This window comes from Oreochromis aureus, linkage group 23, assembly GCF_013358895.1.
Source record: "Oreochromis aureus strain Israel breed Guangdong linkage group 23, ZZ_aureus, whole genome shotgun sequence".
In the NCBI taxonomy this organism is placed as follows: Eukaryota; Metazoa; Chordata; class Actinopteri; order Cichliformes; family Cichlidae; genus Oreochromis; species Oreochromis aureus.
Window position 1 is genome coordinate 34,384,780 of NC_052963.1, and position 25,942 is coordinate 34,410,721.

At 40.5% G+C, this 25,942-nt stretch overlaps 1 protein-coding gene across 5 annotated transcripts in view; it reads right to left on the reverse strand.

Moving 5' to 3' along the window:
• Positions 1 to 17,971, reverse strand: part of celf5a (cugbp, Elav-like family member 5a) — a 175,961-nt gene extending 157,990 nt beyond the window's left edge. For all 5 annotated transcript variants that reach the window (XM_039606282.1, XM_039606279.1, XM_039606281.1 and 2 more), the window contains exons 1-2: positions 17,612 to 17,971; positions 3,175 to 3,257 (exon numbers count right to left, since the gene is read on the reverse strand). In XM_039606282.1, coding sequence (XP_039462216.1) covers positions 3,175 to 3,257; positions 17,612 to 17,969 — 441 coding nt within the window. In that variant the 5' untranslated portion in view covers positions 17,970 to 17,971. The remainder of the gene's footprint in view (positions 1 to 3,174; positions 3,258 to 17,611) is intronic.
• Between the last annotated feature and the right edge of the window lie 7,971 nt (positions 17,972 to 25,942).

Here is a 25,942-nt window from a genome sequence, read left to right on the forward strand (position 1 = left end):
TACCTTTGAATAAGGAAATCAAACTGGAATTAAAAATCTCCTACAAGTTACAAGTTTCAAGTCAGTTTGCGTTCCCCCTCTCAGCAGGAAAAGCAAAGTAGAGGTCAGAGATTCAGCACTTTGCTCAAGGACATTACAACATACACAGAGTTTGAATTATACACTTACCCAAAATTCAAAACAGTCCATCTCATGAAATTCAAGTATGTGAATGCTGGTGTCCGTGTCTTTGCTGTCATGTGTGTACGTGGGGGTGCTTGTTTGTCGGCCCTGCTCGAGGCGTAGAAAAGCTAGTTAGGTTGTACAATTTTCATACAAGGTTCTAGTCATTTGCAAAAAGTAAAGTCCAGTAGGATTTTGGTTTTTTGGCATTAATTCCAATTCAGGCATTTAAAACAGCAAATATGGATGGGTAGCCACACTGGTCAAACTGAAACGCTCGAGAGCAGCGATGTAGGGGATAATGACAAAACGCAGACGTTAATACCTCATAACCCATCTCGGGAGAATTCCTAGTTTACATTAATTATACCATAGCCCCTGGCAAACTGCATATCAAGCAGGATTTTGCAAACAAACAACTGGCATATCTACTTACCATCAAGCAGCGAAGCAACAGGGGTCATATCGCAAAAGATTTAAGAGCAGCGAGGCTCAAGAGAGGACGGTAAAAGCTATGGGAGGCAGGAACATGTCAAACACACACACTGCGGCATGGATTTTCTTCCTATGATGTGCACAATGTTCTATAATGTAAATGAAAGTTACTCTTCCTAAACCTGACCGTGCATACAGGATGATTAGGGATACTGGCGTGCCGTGTGTAGCTACTGTTTTACCTATGGCCAGCAGAGTATACAGCACACACTGCCTGTGTTTCCTTGGACCAGTGGTCTTTGTGTGTGTGAGTGAAGTTGAAGGGAAGAGTAAAGCACCCTCAGCCTGACACCCATCAGCGTCTGCCTGTTACATTTCTATGACACGCTTTGTCTCAGGGAGAGCAGCAGCAGTGGAGCAGTGGGAGCGGGGGAGACAGAAGGATGTGGGGTGGACAGGACTGGGTGGGGTAAAGGGGAAATCAGCAGGAGGGCAAAAGTAGGAATGAAAGGTACAAGAAAAGGGTTTTATTTCTCACATGTGATACACGGCAACTTCAGCAGCCAGTGAATATGTGTGTGTGTGTGTGTGTGTGTGTGTGTGTGTGTGTGTGTGTGTGTGTGTGTGTGTGTGTGTGTGTGTGTGTGTGTGTGTGTGTGTGTGTGTGTGTGTGCAAACACCAAAGGACAAACTTTCAGACTCTTTGTGTAAAAATTACACCATTCAAGGCAAGACTGAGTTTGCTAAATTTATAAATACAGCTGTACAATCATAAAAAATTTTATTTTGTTACTATTAACTGAGGCTGTTTATAGCTCTCCATTAAGGTGACTGTTAAACCTCACTGAGCCCAGGTGATTTGGAGGTCTTCTCTTCGCTTTGAACAAAGGGGCATGAGGACTTATGTCTCTCCTTTATACATTCAACCACATCTTCTATTTAATCCTAATAGCACATCAGCCCTTATGGATGCCCCTCCAGGTTGTCAAGGGAAGAGTTATTAATGGCTCCGAGCCGTGGGAGGAAAAACTTAGTGGAAAGACAAACCACAGACAAAATCAAGAAATTAAGATAAGATAAGATAAGATAAGATAAGATAAGATAACCTTTATTAGTCCCACGTGGGAAATTTGTTTTGTTAAGACTCAAATCTGCCTTTTGTAACACATAAGTGAACAGAGCTAAAAGACTCTAATGAACACATCTTCTGGCATTATGTGTAAGAGTTTTTGTTGTCCTCTCTTTCTTGCTTCTGCCCTATTATACAAATGCAGAGGGAAAAAGGAGCAGAGTTATGCCTTCTAGCCTCACGCTTGGCTAATTTGCAGGATAAATTAAACAACTTGTTTTTCCAGGACGAAACGTTTTTCCAGAGAAACGTTCGAAGCTGGTAGTTGTGTTTGCATGCTTAATCTCAAACATGTACCTTTTGTCTGAATTTCTCTGGCTTTTGTCTTCTATCAGAAAGGGTGTTGGAAGTGTATGCGCGTAATTGGAGATAAATTATCTGAATTTCAGAAGCGGAACCACACCTCCAAACACGCCCCTTCCCGTTCCCATCTATATATGACCCCCCGGCTCTACAAGCTGTTCGTTCTCGTTTTTGTGCCCCACCCTCCCTGCCCTTTTTCAATTCTTTTACTTCTTCACTTCTAGAGTGAAGCCATAGACAGTCCCCTCTGAGGCCTTCCCCAAACCGCAGTTCAATTCATTTTTAAGCCATTCGCCTTTATCTACGAAAAAATGCTGTCAAACCTAAAATGAGGACGTGGGCCAAGCTAGTGAACTGTCCCGATGCAGTCTTGACCGGATGAAGCAGCACTACCTCTGTGGTAGTCACTTCTGCCCACTCCTGTATTATTAGCATCTCTCTGGTTGTTTTCACATATGGCTTTCAGACATTGTTGGAAGAATCAGGCAGGGCTTCTGTCCAAAGTTGCCCACATGTAGCACAACAGAGAAGATATTCTGCCTCGGTCATATTCTGGCTACTAGAAATATTTGGTTTAGACCAGTGTGGCGAGGGCGCTACCTGGACAGAGCATGTAGAGGGTAGGACACATGACACAATGTCAGTGTTGACACACAATCCACCTACACTGTTGGAACATAGGAACAAACTCACACAAAAGCTTTGCACTAATGCATACATGCATATAAATGTACATCAAAATGTTATTCATGCAAAATAAAAATGTGTGCAAACTTGTGTTTGCCTCAACAAATACAAATGAAATTAAAACCTACACTCCATTTCACGTTGTCTTTTTGACTTTCCAGAAATGCAGAGCTTTCTATTTCTATGTCATTCTATGCTATTACTTCAAAAGTATGAGGCAGAGTGGGTCTGATCAATGCTGGCAATATCCCCTTGAGAACAGACACATGAAAAAGTTTAAACCGGGCCTTCAAAAGGCTGAGCTATTGATTGAATTGCTTTCTAAAGTGTTTTTCATCTCTGACACTATACAAGGAGAATTCCGGCTGATGTGCAGCCGGGTGCAGGTGGCATGGCTGACCACCATAGAGAGAAAAGAAAGAGGGTGAAAAGCGGTGGAGAGAGAGGCAGACACTTACCCCTGGCAGTGTTTTCTGTTCGTGGAGGGCGTTCTGGGCTTTTATGGCCGACTCTCGGGCGCAGTAGGTGAGAAATGCACAACCTGCAACACAAAGATCAAAGTCAGAACAACACTTACACATAAATTATGCACACAATACAAAATGACACAGCCATTTGCAAGAAATATCAGCTAAGGAAACTGGTACATTAATGAGAATGAACTGAAGGAATTGGACAATTACCAAGCACGCAATTAAACACAATTAAAGAACCAAATCTGTGCTGAAGGTCTCCTGAGTTACTGAAAACCCATTGAAAACATCTCTTAGACTAAACAGAGCAAGTTAATCGAAACAGGCAACCATGCAAGACACAAGGCTACATGTAGAAAATTTTCGATGATGGCAAGGGGAGAAAGAAGAGCCAACCACAGCAAAAAAAAGTAGGAGATGCAAAGAGCATTATTTGGATGAATAGCCAAGCCTGCCCAGCTTCCCCAACACTAGTGCCATGTCCTGTTCAAAGCTCTTAGCAGCCTGGCCAGTGTCCTCACCCTGAGAGGCTGTGACAGCAGCGGAGACAAAAGAAACAAGACTGCAGGGGAGTATTGAGTGGGGTGGAAAAGGAGAGAAGAAGGGATGTAATAGTTTAGGGATGGCTAAAGGAAGGAGATGTTGCCAAAAAAAGAAAAGAAAAGACAGGACAGGACACGTCGTTAAAACTCTCTTGGGTTGATGCCCAACTATGAGACATTGATCAAGAACCAAAGCATACACACATCTGTGGAATTAACTGCACATGAGAAGAGAAGAGAAGAGAAGAGAAGAGAAGAGAAGAGAAGAGAAGAGAAGAGAAGAGAAGAGAAGCCAGATGGAAAAATGAGGCAATCATTTTCCCCCTGACTATCTGAATAAATAGATTTGCTTGTGTTCTATTAATGAGGTTCATATGGGTTAGCATGCATCATATTTCTGCCACTCTGAATATGGTTTATTAGCAGCGGCTGCATTTTGGATCTCATTTCAACAGCCAAATATATTCAGTGGGTGGTGATATATTAAGAGTTTTCATACAGACAATATTTCAATCTGTTGTTCTTGTTTCAGATGGGATCACTTTTACCCATCCATGGACCACTCTTTGTGCCCCTCTAAAAGCATAAATACAGCAGAACAGCACATGTACGGTATTTCCAGTTTTACTGACCCTTGCACTACGATTGTTTCTCCACTGTCACTTGTGTTTGTCGCCTTAAAACGAAGGTTAAAATGTCATATAAGTCACTGATCTATTCATTTATTTGGAACTCTTTTTGCCTCGCTGCCTAAAGTGTCTGTAATGTGGGCATGTGCCTTCATGGCTGCGGATGCGCTGACCCTCATTACAATATTTAACCACTATAGTCTAAATGATCGCATGAAAGACAAACAGCATCAACGTGTATGCAGGTTGTGATCTTTCAAGTCTCTGACAGCATTAATGGTGCCTTACCTGTCCCAGTTACCCCAAAACTAATCGTTTCAAACTGCGACCCCCAATTAAACCCCTCAGTCACTCACACTACCGTCTAATTCGTATTGCTCATTAGCTTGAACTTGACGCAATACCTGGACTGTTACACGTTGTTGTTTTGGCTTTGTTTGTTTGTTTGTTTCTTAAATGGGCGAGGGTAGCAGAAGGGAATGGTTCCATTTTGGTGCTTGTTTTTCTCTCTTTTTCACTCTCTCTGGGCTTGTTGTTGGTTTACTTGACAAACGCTTGCCCCATCTCTGAATAAGAAAGAAGTATTTTGCATTACAATCACAAACGCGATTTATTTGTTAATGTGTAATGCATAGGGCATTGAGAATAAATTAATAGCAACCACAACACTGGCAAACAAAAGAGAAACATGAACTCCATTTAAATGTGATTCTGTGCTCTTTAATGTATGGCTTAATAAGAATTTGCAGGCCACAGGCGAAAAAGCTTTAACAACTCCATAATTGGAATCCAAACACGTACAAATTGCCAGCGCTGCGTTGCATACCAAGTGCAAAAGTGTGAGTGGGGGGGAGCATGATGAAATTGTTTGAAACACAACAAAAAGCCACTGTAATCAGAGCCTGCTGACACAGCAACGGGGGAAGCCTTCCCACTGCGAGGAGATGATCCTCTGCATCATCTGACAGAAACCTAAAACAGCTTTGTCTAAAACATTGATTTCAGCTGCAAAGAGAAGAGATTCCTCTTCTCCTCTCGTCTTTCCCAGCTTCTCATCTCCATCAGCAGCTCCCCGTGTCTGGTCTCCCATTTCTTAATGATATATTTTTAAGTGGGGTACGTGTGTACTGGGAAATAAGGCCGAGTCTTCCATCTCCTCTGCACTGAATTGGCATGTAATTAAAGAGTGTTACATGGAAGACAGGGAGGGAGCGCGTGAGGCAGAGGGAGAACGGGAGACGGTAAGTAAGAAGTGCGTTCCTGCTCAGTTGTAGAAATCACGAGTGTATGTTCACGGGGTCATCCTTCAGAGCTCTTTAGGTCTATTTGGCAATGAAATACATTCCTGAAGTCCTGCAAAAACACGCATGTTTCCTACGTTTCCCATAATAAGTACCTCAAATGTAGAAACACTAAAAAAAATTCACAAACATAAATTAAAAATAATTTTAAAAAGATACTAAAATATTACTGAGAATACTGTGGCTGGATTGGTTCCTTGACCAGCTTTATCTGTTTACTCTTTCAGAAATATTGATGTTTTAAAGTAGTCAGCCAGAAATACTCAGTGTTAAACTGACCAGTAGTGATTCCTTTGAAAACTGCTGTTACTTCATTGGCCATTTAAAATAATTATTTTTGGCTATTGTTATTGGTAGTAGCATTAAAGTTGTGCATCAAGAAAATTCACCCACCAAACCCCCCAAAACAAAGTCTTTGAGGATAATTTTTCAATTTATTGTTTTAGAGAACATTCAAGTTTATTCAAGTTTGTCATCTAGAATTAATAAGTCAGTCTCAGCAAACAGACTTTTTCTGGGAAATGTGATTTGGAAATATGTCTCTTTGTTATTGTAGGTCTTTACCTTGCAATACAAAGCGCCTTGAGGAAACTGTCTTTGTGATTTGGCGCTGTATAAATAAAACTGAATTGATTTGAATTTACAGTTTGCTTTATTTGTTTTACTCCCTCGGCTAATATAATTATAATACCCTGGTGCAAAATTGTAACTGGTCTAAATGCGAGATGAAGTATAATACTTGGAGTATTATTGCATTGTGCCTTCCTTCTTCTATACAAAATGAAAAGTTTCTCAATTTGGTACATTTCTGTCTGGATATATGCAGCTTTTTCATGTTTGGCTCTTTTGTTTTATTATGATTATTTTTAATTTTTGTGGGCTTTTTTTAAAGTTTGACCTAAAATAGCTCCCAAATTTAAGTCATGTGCCCTTCTTAATTTTTTTTATCATTTGTTAGAATTTTTGCTGAATGTTTCTCTGAGTCTGGAACTTTTACTCAAAGTGTTTGTCTCCATCTTTTGTAATTTTCACAATCTCAGCATTTAGTAATTTGCACTGCCACTCTGGTAACTGCTGGTAAGCTGAATATGAGCAACCTACTTCTACATAGGCAGTGGGCATAAAATGCGTACTGCAGAATCGTCAAATATGAATGCAATTCCAAGGAGACAGGCCCGGTTTAAACCACAACCTCTCTCTTTTAAACTCCACCTTTCATACCCTCTTTGCTCCCTTTTCTCCATCTCCTTGCCCCAGAGGAGCCAAGCTGCCCCAGTGTAATGAAAAAGTGTGAACTTGCTCTCACTGTGGCATTTCCTTGGCCAGAAAGTGTGAAGGTAGCAGAAACCGAGCCAATCCTGGCACCAGCCTTGTCTGCTCGCTCACACATCATTTGCACTCTTTGGAAAACGCTATCACTGTGGCTAGATTACTTGCTTACTTCATTTACTGCCATGTGGGGCTCAAAGGGAACTGAGAGCCTTTCAGAAGGGTCGGAAGCTGAAACACATATCATCGGCGTGGATGCAACGTGATTATGACCTGAATCATCACCAGTCGGTTAGGCAGGAGGCTCTATGGCACACATTGACCACGAGGGGGGTAATCAGTCTGGTCTCATAGAATCTTTTAGTTTATATAATCATTTTCTTATCTTTGAAAAAACAAAACAACCACACCTCTTGATCTGTTTACACACAACAATCATGTCAATACTTAGGGTGAAGGATGAAAGAGGGCAAAGACGAACAGCTAGTAATGGCAGGGACCTTTCAAAACAGTCTCAGTCATTGTTCTGACAACAACATTTTTGCTGCCCCAGCTTAATAATGAGGCTCATAATGATAGGGTAATAAAAGCAGTAGCCTTCTTTAACCTGTAAACCTTAATTATGTCAGACATTCACCTTCTACAGCACCAGAAACTGTGCACAGTAAACATCTCCTGACCCTGAATCCTCGTGCACTCTTCCATCACTCCTCCACTAATAACTGTAACCCTTCATCTCTGCTGCACCCAGCTCCAAAATCCTTTTCCATTTCCTCCTTCACTACCCCTCCCATCACACCTTCACCATGAGCAGTAAACTGGGGGAGGATGAACACTGCAGAGCACTGAGGAGCATCGGTGTCTATCATGAAGGCAACAAATAGCCCCTGCACCCTCATGGCATCCTCTCTGACCCCTGAGTAGAAGAACCTCAGCCATTGATTTGTTGCTACTTGCTCACATAGACTACACTATAGCCTCCAAGAAGCCGTCAAACAGATCCATAGGCAGAACCTCCCAAAGGATTTTATGTGTGTGTGTGTATGTGTTTGCATGTGTTTGTGCATGCATTCATGTATTTGAGTGTACATGTGATATATTGCCTAATAAGTGTGACAATTACATTAAATTCTTTCTGAAATGCTCAGTATATGTTTCATGATCAATACAGGGACAGAGAAACCATCACAACAATGCAGGCAGACGCTGTATGCTGATATCTTCACAGTCACTTACTAGAATAAGTGTTGCTTAAGTGGTACTTCATATATATTCCAGCTGGTAAGTCATGACTGACTATCTTTCTATGACAGAATAAGTGTATAAATGTGATAAAACGATCATTGTGAACTAGTCCCTTAAATCAAGCAGACATACAAAGTGTTTTTGAGAATTTAAAAGTCCAACGTACCACAACACATCAATAGTTAATTCCATAATAAACCATAAATAATTAATTAAAACTGACATCTCAAAGCATTGTCATGAATTTGTATTTGTTTATTTATAATCACAAACTATCTGAAAATTTTGTTCACATTAATTATAAGTCTTATTATTATAATGCCTCAGTTATAATATATTTAATTATGCAACGTGTGTTATAATTAAACACTTTAATTGTCACTAGACTTCCTGTTGCAGGATTACAATGTTGGCAGTAAGATTATGCAAGGCTCCTTTGTATGTTTACTATCATGCACTCCAATCCATTTTTAAATTGAGAAAATGGATCACATTTTTATGAACATATAATTGAGGTTAGAGCTCAAACTCAGAACAACCCATCTGGAGATTGTTGTGACATTTCGATAAATGTGCTTTTCTTTGTGGATGCAAATATTCAGCCGTCTCCTTAATGTTATCCTATTAAGGTGCAACTATTTAATAAAACCAAAGGAAAGACTCCTACAATCAGTTGCAAGCATAAACACAGGGATCGCTAGCAGCGGGAAAGTCTCAACTCACAGAGACTTCGGAAGAGGAACCTCATAAATTCTTCAATTATCAACTTGTTATATTGCCTATTAAGTGAACTTGTGCCAACTGTAGATGTCCATGTTATATTTGATCTGCATGTTGGCAAACATACTTATGACATATACACGTATTAGCATTAAAAAGGAATTTCCAACAACCATCTTATAAAGTTGGCAGCAAATGCAGGTTTTGTTGGTGACATGGCAGATTGCAACCGGCAGCCCATCCCCAGAATTGGACAGAATCCCCGATATTTGGCTGGATAGCACTTATGATACAGCACTTTGGCATCCTCCACTGTTCTGTAGCCTTTAAAGTAAGTCTTGACTTTTGTAGACTCTCTGAGTACATCATCCCTCTTTTGCTATTAAAGCCATGGTCCAATCTATAAATAGTAGTCCAGTGCCCTGCATCCCTGATGAGCAAGCTAATTGACACTGTTAATGGATAGAGTTTCACAGAGCTGTAAATAATGTGTAGGTTCACACTTACTGCCTCCTGCCGTGTTACTTCTGGGAGGGCAACAAGAGTTTACCTGCCAAGTCCCGTCTCTCCAGCCTGTCGTCCCTGCTTCCCTCCCTGAGCCAAGTCTGCTCCGGCCAAGGGATTTACAGAAATCAATAACTCTGTGTGCCCCCACCCCACCTCCCTCTGCCCGAGTCAAAGTCAGAAAACTGCATCCTCTTCATGTACTCTAACAACCTCTTGAAAGAGGAAAACAGGACTACAAGAAAGGAAATCATAAAATCACTTTCATTTTGGCCCACACCGTTTGTATTTAAAGTCTCCCTTTAATGTATGGCATATTTGATGCAATATTACTAAAAATGCATGTCCTCTGTCTAAAACTAAAAGGTATTTAAACCTCTGAGACAGCTCAATTGATCATAGCAAAGCCACAATCATAGATGACTGGCAGCTGCAAACTGACTATGGACTAAGAGACAGATCGGGTTCTCAGTCACTTTGATTTTACAAATTGAAAGGTACCTTAAAAGACATCGCTTCAAAGGCACGGAGGTTGCTTGGATGAACTGTTTGAAAGAGGGATGAGAAAGACAGACATGCGAGGAGAGCAAAAAACACTACCTGGTGAAATCATTCACACATTCATTCTCTTTCACTATACGGCTGTACACGGCAACCTAATGAAATGAGATGAGATACACTTAATTTATCCCACATTGGGAAATTCATTTCTTAATGTGAAGTAAGTATAAAATATGTCCAATACTGTATCTGTCCTTGTGGCAGTGAAGCTGAATCAGTCTGTTAGAGAAAGTGCTCCACTGCATGTCCAGCAAGTGGTGCCGAAGGTAGTCACGATGCAATCAGTGACCTCCTCTTCAAGACTGATGTATATACACAAGCCTTTATAAAGACGCTGGAGCTGAATGCTGTTTTTTTTTTATTTTCCATCTTCCAAAAGCTCGTTTTCACTTATACCCTGCTTGCCAAAAATATAATTTGTGTCATTGTCCTAACTTTTATTTATTTATCTCATATCACCACTGCAGCTGGAGGAGACAATTAATTAACACTAATGGTGTGACTAACAAGCAGATACCGGGGTGTTAATTGCCTCGATGTACTGTATTTCCTGGTAACCACATTAGACGGATGGATGGATGGATGGATGGATGGATGGATGGATGGATGGATGGATGGATGGATGGATGGATGGATGGATGGATGGATGGATGGATGGATGGATGGATAGATAGATAGATAGATAGATAGATAGATAGATAGATAGATAGATAGATAGATAGATAGATAGATAGATAGATGAATTGAGTCTGAAGAGCAGTGAAAACAGATATGAGAACCCACGAGGCATTAATTATTTGAGCAGTCTTTTTTAATTAAGCCAGATCTACCGTTGTACAGTGTACCACAGATCGGATGCCATACTGGAACTCATATAAAGTCCATATACTTTGCTTATTCTACAAAATTAATATTTGATCACCAGAAAAGTAACACAAATTCTGTCTCTCATCTTTCTATTCTGCACTATCTGGCATGCAATTTGCTTGTATCAAACACACACAAAAAATGGATGCGATACATCTCTCGTACAAAGCCTCTGACCAGTTTATGTCACTGGCAATAGAGCACAGAGACTGTTGGCTGCGGCATCACTTCTTAAGTGAGAAAGATGGATGGAAGGAGCGAGGAGAGAGATGGCTGAGCGATGGAAGAGACGGGGTGTGAGGGGAGGCATGGAAAGGCGCTGGAAATGAGGGGGAGATGGCCCTGCAGTCGCCCACAGATGCTCCCTCTGTCTCTCCCTCATTCTCTCCCTCCTTTTGAGCACAGTACGGGAGCAGTCTTTTGGGGAGGCTGGCAGGCAATCAGTGATGCCATGCCAGCAGTGCAGCGATGGCAGCTTAACCTATTTTCGGAAATACCACAGAATATCTATTTATAACCGTGCTGAGCCGCATGTATCTTCACACATCCCTCATGGACTTGAGCATTCTTAGACATTTTCCAATCTAAAATGTGCCTTCTTTAAATTTCAGGGATTGCTTAATATCTGTGGAAAACAAGGTCTGCTAATAGTTCTGCTTATCCCCACTTAGGGTGGCAAACTACCATATTATTCATGCTGTCAAAATACTAACATTTTTCGCATAATATATTTTGTCATTAATTATAAACAGCTTTGCTATTACTGCTTACATTCTAATCATAAAATAAGAAATCACCTCTGGACAGCACAGATTTAACATTACAAGTAGCAGCGGTATTATTGAATTACATATTACTAGTGTTACTAGAGGGATTTTCTCATGTCAGCAGCTTTCAGGTGATTATTTTATCTGCCAAGCTCGGCCTCTGCTCCTCCTCAATCCATCCCATCCACTGTTGCCCAAACGGCAAACAGCCTGTCAGAGGCATCCTCCATGTCCCAAGCTGAACCATCACTCTGCTCTCCCAGCGCCTTAGGATAAAAGCTGCCATTTGTTTCTGCATCTCTGACAAACACTTATCCATCTGTCCATACATCCATTGTTCTGTGCCGTGTGTCTGTCTGTCATTTGCCTCGTGGGCCCCGCTTCATACATGTGCCATCCTAACTGTGCAATTGCTCTCTGTCACACCGGGCTGTATGACAGTGGGGGGATTAGGTGAGAGTACCAAGTCCAGGATCCACAAAGCTTTGTGTTCACGTGCACTCTCAGGCAGATTCATGTAAGACATAAATGCATTGTTCATTCACACCAATATCAAGGACTCAACGATTTGGCAATCAGAGAAATGTGACAGCTTGACTAATCTGTGATTGTTTTTTGTCCAAAACACGGGGGCTAGCAAGCCCTCCAAGGGCACGGTACTATAAGACAAGACAAATAACTTATTATTTTCCAGGCTTGTACAAGGCTTTAGCGCATGAGTTCTCCTGAACCATTCCAAAATGGAGAGGGATTATCACAAAACATTGCATTAAAATCTCCTCTCTCCCCTCTCCCTTGTTATTTCACTTTCCTTCTAAAATGAATCTGTGCCCAGCCAGGCTCAAACACAACATTAAAAAGCTCATGCTATTCTAACAGAAACCACCAACCCCCTCCCCCTCGCGCTCTCCCTTTTCCCCCCTCTGTGCCTTTATAACCCCCCCCCCCTCATAAGAGTACACTCTGCTCTGTAGGCAATGGCACTCTGCAAAGCTGCCCATTCAAAATAGATAGGCTTCTATCTCCCTCTATTTAGACTAAGAAAATAGCTCTGACCTTTGAGCCTGAGCAGGAAGGCAGCGCGCTTCTGCCAACTCTACCTTTAGAAAAGAAATGTGTCCACAAAACAGCAAAAATAATTCAACTCAAAAATCTTCCGTTTAAAATTTCTGGAAAAAGCCAGTAGTGCATTCATCAAATCAACAGTGGTACCAAATTAAAATCGCCTTCCATCTCGCATCGATTATTATTACAGGTTGTCATCAAAACAGTCAACTTACCAATATAACTTTTTAAAACACCATGGCATCACCACCATCCCTTCAAACACAAACACTGTCCAGAAAATGTAGAATGAAGCACCAAAGAGCTTTATTTACTTGAGTTAATGAAATGCAAAAACATTATAGGTTTCATTAATGAGTTAGATCTCACTGCTCATTTTCCCATCTCTGTTCCCATTCTGGGCACCCATTTACGGCAAACACATTCCACAAAGGTCATGGTGTAACAGCACTTCCAACAAACTGAAAGTATAATATACTGCAAGCAATAATGAATGTTGCATTGGTGCAGGAAATCAATCCATCTGAAAGGCTCTCCTGGGCAGGTATTAAGGAAGAGGGAAGCGGAGACGGAATAAAAGTCAGGTGAGCCTGGTGAACAGATACAAACCTCCAGCAGAGCGCAGCCTTGTTGCCATCTAAGATTGCCAATCTGCTTGGGAAACCAACAGAAAAGAGCAGGAGAGAGAGGGAGGCAGCACTCCTCATCCTGAAGTCAAGGCCCATAGCGCCTGTCAGTACCCGTTGAGCTGCTGCATCTTTTATGAGGAAAGCCCTGTTGCTTATTACAATATTTACAGACGTTTAAAGATTGTGAGGAGGGTGTTGTTACTGCATTAGCTTGGCTCGGTGGCCTTCGCTCACTAGACTCTGACAGGAGATTTTATTCTAGATTTGTTCAATCGAATCACTGCACAAAACTGCGCGGAGACTGAGAATTGTTTTCCAGGTGACTCAGAGGTCACACGCACAGCTGGAACGGAGTGTAGCATTCATGGCATTTATGATATCGGTTCATTTCATTAGTAAATAGGCAATAATGTCAAAAGGAATAAGTTCCAAAGCTGTCTTTTAAATCTGTAATATTAACACAGTTTTGTCTTTCTGTACAGTCCATGTCATATCTACAGCTCTGTTTATGGATGTAAGCGAATTTATCCCATCTGTTTCCCCAGGAGGGATGCTGTCCTACAGCAGTGCCGTGATCTTTGACACTTTCCATAAGGCACATGCAATATGGAAATGTGTGCATGTACTTCCATAATATCAAAGGAAGAAAGCAGCTTTAACAAACCAACGGTTGGTTTAATCAGTGCTGTTGCCTTAAAGCTCCATCTTCATAAAGGAAAACTGGAATGTATAGTTCTGGTTTGATGAATATGCTTTGTTCCAACTAGCTGTGCTTCCTTCCTTCTTTATTCTTTGAGGAGCACAACTTACAGAGAAACTCTATCCATCAGACTGCTTCAGACGAAGGAAAAAATAAAAACTTGAATAAATATTTCATTAGATTATTCTGTGATTTAATGTGCTTCTGCTTGCTGGGGTCTACAGCAATATCTCCATTTATAAATGCATTAACACAGTAATACTCGACACAAGCTTAGTATTGATATCCGGGCAGCCTTGCCCGGCAGATTGGAGCGACCTAGGGATTTTTTTGTCTGTGCGTCTACCTGTTGTGCTAAATTATACATTGCCTCTCTGATCTGAGTGCATTATGGAAACTCACATGATATAATCTACCCAGAAAACTGCACTTTTAATTTAAAGAATTTGATATAGCAAGCAAAATAACAGGCACAATGCATAAAAGGAACACTGGCTCTGGATATAAGCATGTGCATATATGCATGTATGTATTTGTTCTGCATGTGCTAGTCAAAGCTAATTAGAGCCAAAGGGAGAAGTTTTCACAGTCTGTGATAAATTCAACATCAGGAAATCCTCTACCTATTAATACCAATTGGGCGACAATAATTGGCAGGCCATCGACAGCGTGGGCAGAATTAATCATTTGAAGAGGCAGGCTAGACTGAATTTTTAATTGGCAGAGGCAGCCACTGTTTAGGGAGGCAACCAGCTGATCACCCAAGAGACTGCTGCTTCAGACAATGCACATTTGCTAATCCTCTTGAGTCAAGTTATTATGGCCATGCATTATTATCACGCTTTACAAACTAATTCCATGTTTTCCCTCATGGATTACCAAGGGGAAAAAACAGTTGCATAAGAAAAGAGGAAATAAACACAGAGAGCACAATGTGGATGAAATGAAAATCCAAAAAATCCAAATGACAGAATAAGCACAATGGCTACGAATGCACAACACTTAGTATAATGAAAATAGCATGTGCGCATGTGTGTATGTGCGTGTGTTCCTCTGTCCATCGATGTCTTTGTTAGTGTGAATGTGCCACTTTGAGGGTGCTTGCCCAGTGTTTCCATCACGATGCGTACCCCATAATCCTTTTTCTGCTTAATAACATGATTAACTATAAAATAACCTCATCAAGGATCACTGACACATTAGAGTTTGATTTTGTATTGTTAATTGTGCAACGAGGCTTCATTACATCCTAACTCATTTAATTTGACTGAACTATGCTTATCTAAAATTAATTAGCGGTTTGTACGTTAAAATTCAGGGTAAATAATGACATGAGAAATGCATTTGGAATCATATTTTTAGTATTTTTACTAGATCAGAAAGAGAAGATTATCCAGCTACATTTAAACAAGATTTTTTGTTTAGTAAAATGCAAAAAAAAAAAAAATCATAATTCACAATGAACAGATATAAAAGTTCACTGGATATTTTTAAGGGATTTCACTTTGTTGAAAGGCTCTTTTGAGTTTTGCATTTCAAACTGACAAGAGAACTGAGGAGGGTGATCATACAGAGTCTCACCGAAAGCAAGCAGTACATCTCAATTACACATTTTCCCACTTCTTCTACTTTACCACCAGGGCAAGAATGATGTAATAAATTGATGATAATATAATGCTACGAGGAAATCTGACAAAAAACCTTTTCAAATGAATAACAATGTAGTTAAGCAGCTTTTCACTGTATTAATTGAAAAAATAATTGCTAATTATGACATATCAAATTTATGGCCTAGATGTCAAACATTTCACTATGTCTAGCAAAGATCAGTGTTTTTGTATGAGTAATGGAAATGTGCTGTTTATGTTATGTAGAAAGCCTAAATTGTCTTTTCCCTGATAGCACAATAAGGTGACATCATTCAGGACCCAAAATACTGCCATCACTGCAACACGGGGAAATGACATTTTAGTATATGCATGAAGCACAAAAACACACGCATCCAAAGCAATCCAGATCAGTGCAATACTGAAGAAATGACTTCCACAACAATAACATCAACTTTACGACCTTCATAAAATATGTGGCAAACATTATTATAATATACTGTAACTGTATCCTGGTTTGAAACCTTCACAAAGACTTGTATTAATTATTCTGGAGGAGATGGGGACAACCTCTGTAGCAGAAACGAATTTAATATCTTGCGATGGTGACTTGATGCATTGCACGACAGGGTTTGTAATGTTTACTGTCATACATTATCATTTGTCTTTTCTAAATGTCACTGTAATAAGAGGCTTATCTCCTGTGCTTACATCCTTCACACATCTGCATCTGCTCTGTGAAATGAGGAATCCACGTGTGGAAAAAAAAAAAAAAGAAAAAGGTTTTTTATAACTATGGTTTTGACTAAATGATAGTCGAGGCCATTGCATGCTTTTGTTTGTGACTTCTATGGGTCAGCAATGAAATCACCATAATACATTAAGTATGCAGTTGGCCTTTGTCGTTATTGCCTTGGATCATCAATACGATGTTGCAAACTTTGTCGACAGTGCACTGGCCTGACCGTTACAATGAAACTAACAGTGATCACAGTGCTTATAGTCAAAGCCTGAATGTCACTGATCAGCTAAACCAGTGCAGCTCTGGGGTTATTCATTTCTGGTCAAACCTGGCTAAGAGCAAAAAACACTAAATTAAAGGTTGGGTGAGGGTTCACGGGTCATGACGATGACGATGACAATGATGACGTCTGCACTGCTTGAATCTAGGGGATGGGGGTGCGGGTTAGGGAGGGGGGTATCGTGAAATGCTTTTCCCACCCAGGCAGTGATCTATATTCTTGCTAGCCAACTTCATTATGGAAGATGGAAGTTGTCAGTGTATGTATAGTGAGCTGAGTGGATTTACACCCTCTGCTTCCATTTCAGCAGAAGCCTCACTGCCCACTCTCCGTGACGACGTCCGTCATCTTGTGACAGTTCGTGCGCCCTTTGGAGACGTTGTAGAATTGAACTGATTTCGCCGTGTCGCGTTTGCACCCAGCCCGCTCTATTCGCACATGGGGAGATGTTAAAGAAAGCATACGGATGAATAAATGATGCCGCCCCTCCGCAAAAGATGGGACTGGCAAGAGGAGGCTGTTGAAAAATGCATCCTTTCCGAGCGCCTCTGCCCCACTTAGGAGCGTGTTAAGGAAACACTCAAAGGCAATAAAATAAAGAATTGTTCTTCGTGTTCAAAACACTCGAAATATGTGCAAATCTTTCTTTTTGTAGTCATAATAAATACTGAAATCTCGGGATAGAAATACAAAAGCGCGTCAAACCAATCTGATAATTACTAAAAAGCTAAAAACTTGCCTTACGCACAAAAAAAGCAAATGGAGCAAAATCCCAAACCTCATGAATGTTATATGGAAATATGAGCAATGATGAGCATAACGATACAGATTATTTGGGGGGTTGACAGCTGATCGATTAAGCCCGATTAAACATGAAAATAAAAGTGACAAAAATCCGCATTTTACTACAAATCAGTTCAGTACGTACAGATACTAATAAGCAGTTATTAAGCTTCATATGGGCCTCGCAGCCATTCGAGGGGCGACACATTACCTTTGTGCATGCCGGTGTATCGGTCCTTGAGAACTGTCAGTTCGTGGATTTTCCCAAACTGTTCAAACAGGGGTTTCAGGTCTTTTTCTTCCAAGTTCCGCGGTATCTGCCCGATAAACAGTTTAATGGCATCTTGGTCTTTCATGTTGCCGCTCTCCGGATGAATTGAAATGGGTTCTGACCCGTTCATGGGTTTCGGAAATGTGATCTGAGGGTACTGGTGCTGATGTGGGATAAGTAGTAGTGGTTGTTGGGTCGGTGGTGCCCCCGGTCCGGTGAAAACCAGGCTGGAGTGAGAGGGCTGGGGCTGCTGTGGATGGTGCTGCCTTCTTGTTTCAGTCTGAGTGAATCTGGCCATTCTGAGCTGGGAGCAGAGTGGATAATAATGACAACACACACACACACTGTGAGAGAGCAAGCACTCAGCTGGAAACCAGGCTGACTTTCTATCCGACACACAACACACACGCACGCACACACAGCGAGGAAGAGGGGGTTGATATTGGTGAAATAAGCGCGCAGAAGCGATATGAGACACTATAGAGCGACACCCAGTGGTGTTTATGATGTACTTCAACTCAGAAAAGACTTCTTTCGGCTGCTCCCTTTAGGGGTCGCCACAGCGGATCATCTGTCTCCATCCCACCCTATCCCAGCATCCTCCTCTGTCACATCAACCCTCTGCATGTCCTCCTTCACTACATCCACGAATCTTCTCTGAGGTTTTCATCTTTTCCATCTTTTCCTCCTGCATGGCAGCTCCATATTCAACATCCACTGTCCAATATCCGTCCTCTCCACATGTGCAAACCGTCTCACCCTTTTCTTTCTCACTTTGTCTCCAAACAGCTCACCGTGATCTGTCCCTCTGATGTGCTAATTTCAAATTTTGTCCATTCTGGTTCCTCCGACTGAAAATCTTAAGATCTATAGCTCTGCCTTCTCCATAACATTACAGCAGGTCTCACTATCATCTTGTAAACCTTCCCTTTCTTTGCTGCTATGCTTCTGTCACAAATCACGCCTGTCACTCATCTCCACCCACTCCACCCTGCCTGCACTCTCTTCTTCACCTCTCTTGTCCACTGTCTGTCACTTTGGATGGCTGACCCCAAGTATTTATACTCCTCCACCTTGACTATCAATAATACACCTTTCCACCAGTCTGCCTCATATACCCACAGGTGTATTCAGTCTTGCTTCTACTAAATTAAATTCCTTTTCTCTCCACAGCATACCTCCACCTGTCCAGGCTCTCTTCCACATGTTCCCTACTCTCTTGTGGCCTCACGTAGCTGGGTTCAGCTCAACCCAGGAAAGACATTTTGGCAAAAAACAAAACAAAAAAATTTGGAAAACATTAAAGATGGGTTTGCTTTTGTTTTGTTTTCAATCGCTGTCAAGACTGAAGGCAAATCCTTTACTTTAGTGAAAGTAGCAGCACAAAGAAAATTACTCAAGAGATTTTTTTCCACAGCTGACATTCACAGTGGGGAAAACACAGGTGTTAGCAATTACAATAATGACAGCTCTGTTCTGTTTAAGCACCCCAGTATGCAAGTCTGCAGGAGAATAGCCTGACTATTTACGCTTGCATATTTTCAGCTGTAATTTATAAAATGTCTTCTCTTAAAGTTTTATCACATTTTCTAATTTTTTGACTATTTAAAAAAGAAGGTTTTGATTTAAAGAGGGCTAAATGATCATTTTGTCAAATGATTTATAACCCTAGTATTGACCTACGCTTCCAACTGAGGCTGAACTACTGAGTAAATTGCTGATGTGTGGTAAAGTTATCACAAAGGTTAGTTGATATCACTTAATTTCATGTGTTTTTTCATTATAAAAATAAATATATCAAATCTCACAGACATTTAAGCAACTTCACTGTGCAGTAGTTGTGTTCATGTCTGTAAACAGTGCTGCGGCACCCCATCACTCCTCAAATCATGATGGAAATCATTTAAATGTCGAGATAAACGTGGAAGCCAGCTGTAAATCTGTCAGTGTGTAAACAACAATGAATGAAGCCTCTGGTGTCCATAACACTGTTTTTTCTTTAAAGGACCATCAGGAGGGGTAAAGAAGACATTTATTTATTTTTTCTCTAAATGAAAACAGCTGAAGGTTAAACAGTGCTATGGTGCAGGCCATTACCGTGTATTTGAATTAATGGCACTGTAACAGTATCCAAAGGTTGTTCTTAAATCAAATCATCAAAGATTGGCTTTTTAGTAAGACATTCCTTTTTTTCCTGTTTCTGTGCCTACAAAGTTATCACAGCACAGAAAAACCCAACAGAACTTTTGTTCTAATTAAAATGTACCTTTAGAAGATCGCCATTTCATTTGGCTAATTTGGGTTCCTGAATCGTAATATTAGGTCTCTGAGTTGAATAAGGATTTCTGCACTGAGCAAAGACTGTGGATTTTTTTCCCTCTTCATTTATTTGCTCTGAAAGAGATCACTTTACAGCCGGTGCTGAGAGGAGGAATGAATGCAGAGATCAATAACGCTTTCAACGCTTTCATTGTAAGTTGCATGTACAGTTTTAATGAGCATAGGCATGCGAGTATTGTAGTGAGAGAGCGTGGAAAGATACAGACCCTCTTCTTCAATAGCTAATTTTCAGCAAATAAAATGACAAAATATCAACTACTGTAGACAAATAAGTGAGCATTGAAGTTCTTGTTCTTCCTCACCACAACAAATTCATAATACAACATCCAAAAGAGAGAATTTTATGATTAATTTTTGAAAGAATAGTAACCACAAAGAAACTAGGCAAAGAGCTTTTTGTTGGATCAACATACAGAGCAATAATATCAACTTGTTGTGAAAAATTAAAATAGAATAGAATAGCTCTTTATTGTCATTGCACATGTACAACAAAACTGTAGATACAAAATCTGTGATCTGTGTGCAGTCGGGCTTGTTGTCTTGGCTTACATGGAAACTTAAAGGATTTTACTTCACCTGTGCTTTTCAAAGTTAAAATGCTGGCTGTAAAAACAGTTTATTGTCATCAGATTGAGTCGAGAGACCAACAAGCATTAACTACAATTAAGAGACTTACCATATTTTTTTCAAATAGCATGCAGACTAATCCCCCAAGAGGGGATTTATTTGCATCATTTGCTTTCTCTTTGCAGACTCTGTCAATAGCACTCAAATCCTTCGTGAAAATAAAACACCGAACAAAAGAACGCCATCAACAAAACTAATGCAAAACAGAGTAGGTAGTTTTGCAACTTAGCCACAAACCATCCTTTAAATAAAACACATCTGCAGGACAGATTTCTAATTACAGCCTGTTTAACAGTGGATTAAATGAAGTGATATACTGTCTGTGACAGCAGGCTCAAGGCTGCAAGGTGAATCGATACTGCTGGCTGTTGCTGCTGCTGCTTCTCTCACCGTGGAGGAACGGCACCACAGGGGTGCTCTCCCAGAACTTTGACTTCTGAATATCTGCATCACTGTGTAAGTGAACCGCCTTCAGCAGCCCCTGTTGTTTTGAATTCAGCAGCGCACCTGAAAAGCTAGGCGAGTCTCACTTCCGAAGGGCCTAACGTGCAGCAGAAACAGATTGGTCAACAAAGTTCAGTGTTGAGAAGTTTGGAGAAAAACATGGGCTACAAAGAGAAGATGGCTGTTTTCTCTGGGAGAGAAGTGGGGGTCATTTCAGCTTTATTGAATTCTGCTAGTATAATTTATTTTTGCAAAGTTCAATAAGCGCAAGTATAGAGAGAAAGACGTAAGCTGGCAGGGGTACACATTGACACATACCAGTCAATAAAACAGTGGGTGGTGACTACACAGACACAAGGCATTTTGAAAAATGAATGTTATTCTTTGAAGCAGTAGGTCCCAGAACACCATGTAAGTTAGAGTTGCTGAAGCTGCTGTTTGTTTTCAATTTGCGCACCAAAGTCAAAGTCTTATTTTATGCTCCGCTCATGGTGTTATTAATTTATTGATTAAAAGAGGCAGGGTTCTCTGGCCATCTGAATGGGAGTTGGCAGGGACAGGAGTCGAAGTAGATGTGTTTGGCATATGGCTCAGCGTGTCAGCCCGCTTACATCTGCAGTGGGGAAACAAACAGGGACACCGTACAGCTCATATTGAATAAGGGTAGTGAGCTGTCATGGCTCTGGCTCAGTGGCCTCTGAGGGAGGCTGAGTGGCTATTTTTAGGGATATGGTCAGCACAGGGGGAGGGGTATTGAGAACTTCCACTTCATGGTTTTTTATTGACCAATGCCATTAGTGTTTTACCAGGCTGACGGCAGAGACAAGAAATCAATAAAGGTCACACTATTTGTGCAAACTAAAAAGTTACATACAATTTAACTTGCTGGCTTTTATTTTGCTGCTTGTTAACCAGTCTAGACCCTGAGAGGGAGGCAGCCTAGCTTGAGCTGTTCAGCTTGGGAAGTCTTTGAGGCCCGAGGGAGACAAAGGCAGCTCTGGGAGTCATTTTGCATTCTGCGAGCTCTTGTAGACGTACAGTCAAGACAGACATACTCCTACACTCATATACACACACGCCACCCAATTATCCAAATTCAGCATTGTTCTCCAGATTGACTAACTCACTTGCATAATAAGCAAACACTGTCCATGTGAACGCGCACTTTAAAGCGCTGTATGCTATCTTGTTATGAGTTGATGTTGGTGAGCGAATTAGGAACTTGACATCACAAAGTGCGCAACACTTTGCTGTCGAGAGAAAGCTCCTCTCTGCTCGGGCTGGCTTGGTGATTGCAGTTGCGGGTTAATAAGCGGCAAGAGTAAGATGTGTCCCCCGGTGCCTAATTCACCGTTGCATTCTGGTTATGCATTGCAAAGCACGCTTGTTCAGCTGTAAGATGTTTTTCGAGAAAATTAGGGTGAGATGTGATGATGGTGTATCACACTTGAGACAGTTTTATGGACCAGTGACTTAACGGGCTGATGAGATGTGATAAGAGCTGGTTGAACTGCGGAGTTGGGGTGATGCACCTTTCTTTAAAAGCCTTAGGTCCCTGGAATGAAAGTAGCTTAGAGCTGTTTGATATTAATTTGTTATTCCAACAAAGAAGGACATTTAGAATTTTTTCTTTTGTGGTTTTGGTTCTATTGCAATCATTAAAATTAAATTATCTATGTCAAATAGCCATCCATCCATTTTCTTTACTGTTCATCTTACTAGGTTTACACTGGGATCGAGCCTATTTTTGCAGACACTGGGCGAAGGTGGAGTTCTCACACCCAACTAACACAGGGAGAAATACCACACAAATTTAGAAATACAACCTAACATGCATGTTAGTGGACGTCAGGAGGGAACTGGAGAACAGCCACGCACCCACAGGGAGATCATGTAAACTTTCCACCAAAAAGGCCAGCCACAAGGTCGAAGCCAGCAAGTATTTCCTCGCTGCGAGGGGACAGGCCTAACTACTGCGGCACCGTTCTGACTGTGTGTCAAACGAGATCAGGAAAATAAGCTTAAATGCGTAAATAATTGAAACAGTGATATATTTTTTAAGATCTAAAGTAGAGATAAGTGCTACTTCACTACATCTGTTTGCTCTAATAAAACTCCACAACCCGAAATGACAAAATAGTAAAGACTTGCACATGAATTCTACAATCTCGGTGAGCGTACATAATTATCCAACAGAGCCAATTTAAAAAGCAGCCAAAGAGTACACACCAATTTCCTTTTTTCATTTCCAGTTAAGAAAGGCCATGAGTGTAGTCATTAGGAAAAAGAAGGAAATGAGCTGCCTCTTGGAGTTGTGCTTACAGTAACTAGCTGTCTAAATAATAATTACATCAACCTCCCTTAACTCTCTGTAGAATGAGCAATATAATTTTAAAGGGGACCTCAGATTTAAACTGCACCCAGGGGGTGTATTTATTTATATTTCATTCTAATTGTCCCTGCTTAGTTTCCATGTTTTTACTCTGGTTGGTTGGTAGCAGTTCATTTTGGCACTAAACAGATCCAGTTTGTGGTTTCCTCCAGCTGAATTGGAGGAACTGCTTGTACTTTGTCCGTGGAGGAAGTGAAGCAGACTGTTTTCTCCTGCACCAGTCTCTTGCTGTGCATTATATGTGTTGACGGATAAGAGAAGGGACAATCATTGAAAATAATTTTGACATATTGTAGATTAATTTTATCACCCCAAATTGCTTCCCGGAGAATCCTGTCACCCACTGTGACTGCAGTTTTGTTGCAGAGGAGAGAAATAGTCAGCCTGCAGAGCAATCATGTCTCCTAATCTGAGTCACTGCTGTGATCTGAGTAGCCTCAACAGCTACCTCAATTTCAAGATTGCCTGGACTGCTGCTGTTTTAGTATTGATACAATTATCGCTAGAAAAACATCATTAGATCAGCAGATTACATGGTGTTCAAGCTGCTTTTCCACAACCTCGGGTCAGCGGTGTCCATTTCATTTGTACGCAGAACTGTCCATTTTGTAAGCAGATCTGCCCTTCCTATGATGTGTGTATATGATAAGTATATATGCCTCCAAAGAGAAAATCACTGTAATGTTACAAGTAAATCATCGCAATATTGAAACAGGTGAGATGATGCACCGAGGTTTATGTATGAAAGTGTTTCCAAACACCCTTTTTAAAAAAGAAAATACAAATCTGTACCAGAACAGTAGACATTACAGACACTACAAACAACATTTTATAAATCCTTATAAAACTTGGTCATTGTGATTTTAAAGAAGTTTAAAATTATCTATATATCGCTGATTATACTGATTTCAAGGGCATTTTATTTCCACTACAACAAAATATAAGAAATGATCGCCGACTCCAGTTTCCAGTTCCAGTTTATACTTGCACATTATAACCACAAGGTGGCAGTCGTGGTCCACTGTGTGCTCCCCTCTGATCCCAGTCATGTGAGGACACCCATGTCTAAATAATGACTAACCTATGATAAATTATTGCTAGTTCCCCTAAAGCAGTGTTAGGAAAGCCAAAAAAGCAAATCTTAGTAGCTGGCTCTGTATTTTGGCGTCCTTGGTTAGCTGATTACTTCTCTGCTTTGGCACACTCCGTGCAGAGGAGGCTTTTGCATTTCTGTCAGGGAGCTTCTATTTGGTGACAGTACTCGGCAACATATTTTGAGGGATATACTGTAACTGCCGAGCCGATGTTGAGGGCTTCGAGTCAGTCAGTTTCAATTTATTGGTAGGCCTATAGCTAACAACATTAAAACTGATAAGACATGTTTGAAAAGATTCTGCAACATTCTCAAAGTGAACTAAGCTGCAACAAAGGTTTCTTCGGACTACTAAAAGGGTGCAACCACGTGGAAGGATAATAGCAGTTAATGTTGTTTCATTTTTATAACTTTTACAGGTGTTTTTGTGCAAACTGATAAAAGGCTGCTTCAGAGCAACTGAAAGGCGTTTAGGTTTCAGTGAGACAGGTTTTAAAAAAAAGTGACCCAAAAACTCATTAACTGACTGTATGGCTTTTCAGCTTTTAGTGTCTTTGTTCAGTCACATTGTTCAGCAATGTTCGACACTATATTCCTTGATGATTGACACACAATTAAAGTAGAATTAAAGCAGCTCTGCTTTGAGTTGCAAAACAGAAAATTTCAGACCTTTGGTGGAATGGTACTGAAGTCCTCTTCAAGTATAAATATGTGGTACTTTCAATTACTTAATAAAGCTGCATTATGTGTTTCATTAGTTTAATAAAACAACTTTATATGTTGAAAAATAGTAAAATATCTTCACATTTACATTCATATATTTATGGCACTGCAATCATTTTAGTAAATAGTGTCCAGTCACTGAGCCCAAGATATTGCTTCTGTACTTTTATGTAAAAATTCAGAAAACATTGTCATCAAAGAACAGTTTTAATAGACAAAATTAACATATATTCTAATCCCTAATTTAATAATAATAATTTAATTCATGCTACTGATGTGTGGGTAAAGTGTATTCACTTGCACAAAGATATAGATTTAGTTTAGTGAACATAAAGTCAGGTGTTTAACGCTCCCTTTAATTAAAAAGATGTTAACACAACTTGAAATATACATTGATGCCAATAAATAATAGCATTATTGTTATTAATAATGGAACTATAATGAAAGAAGAAGATTGTCAAAATGTCAAAATGAATCTGCATTTACAGACAGAGTACCTGGAAATTTAGCAGCTGAAGTGTTCAACCTGTGTGACCTCACGCTGTGGTGAACAGTGGGATAGATTTTGTGTTAGACATGTCGAGTGCATTTGACCTTACTAACAGGGAGAAAACAACAAGAGCCGAAAAGGATCGCATCGGAGCATTGTCTC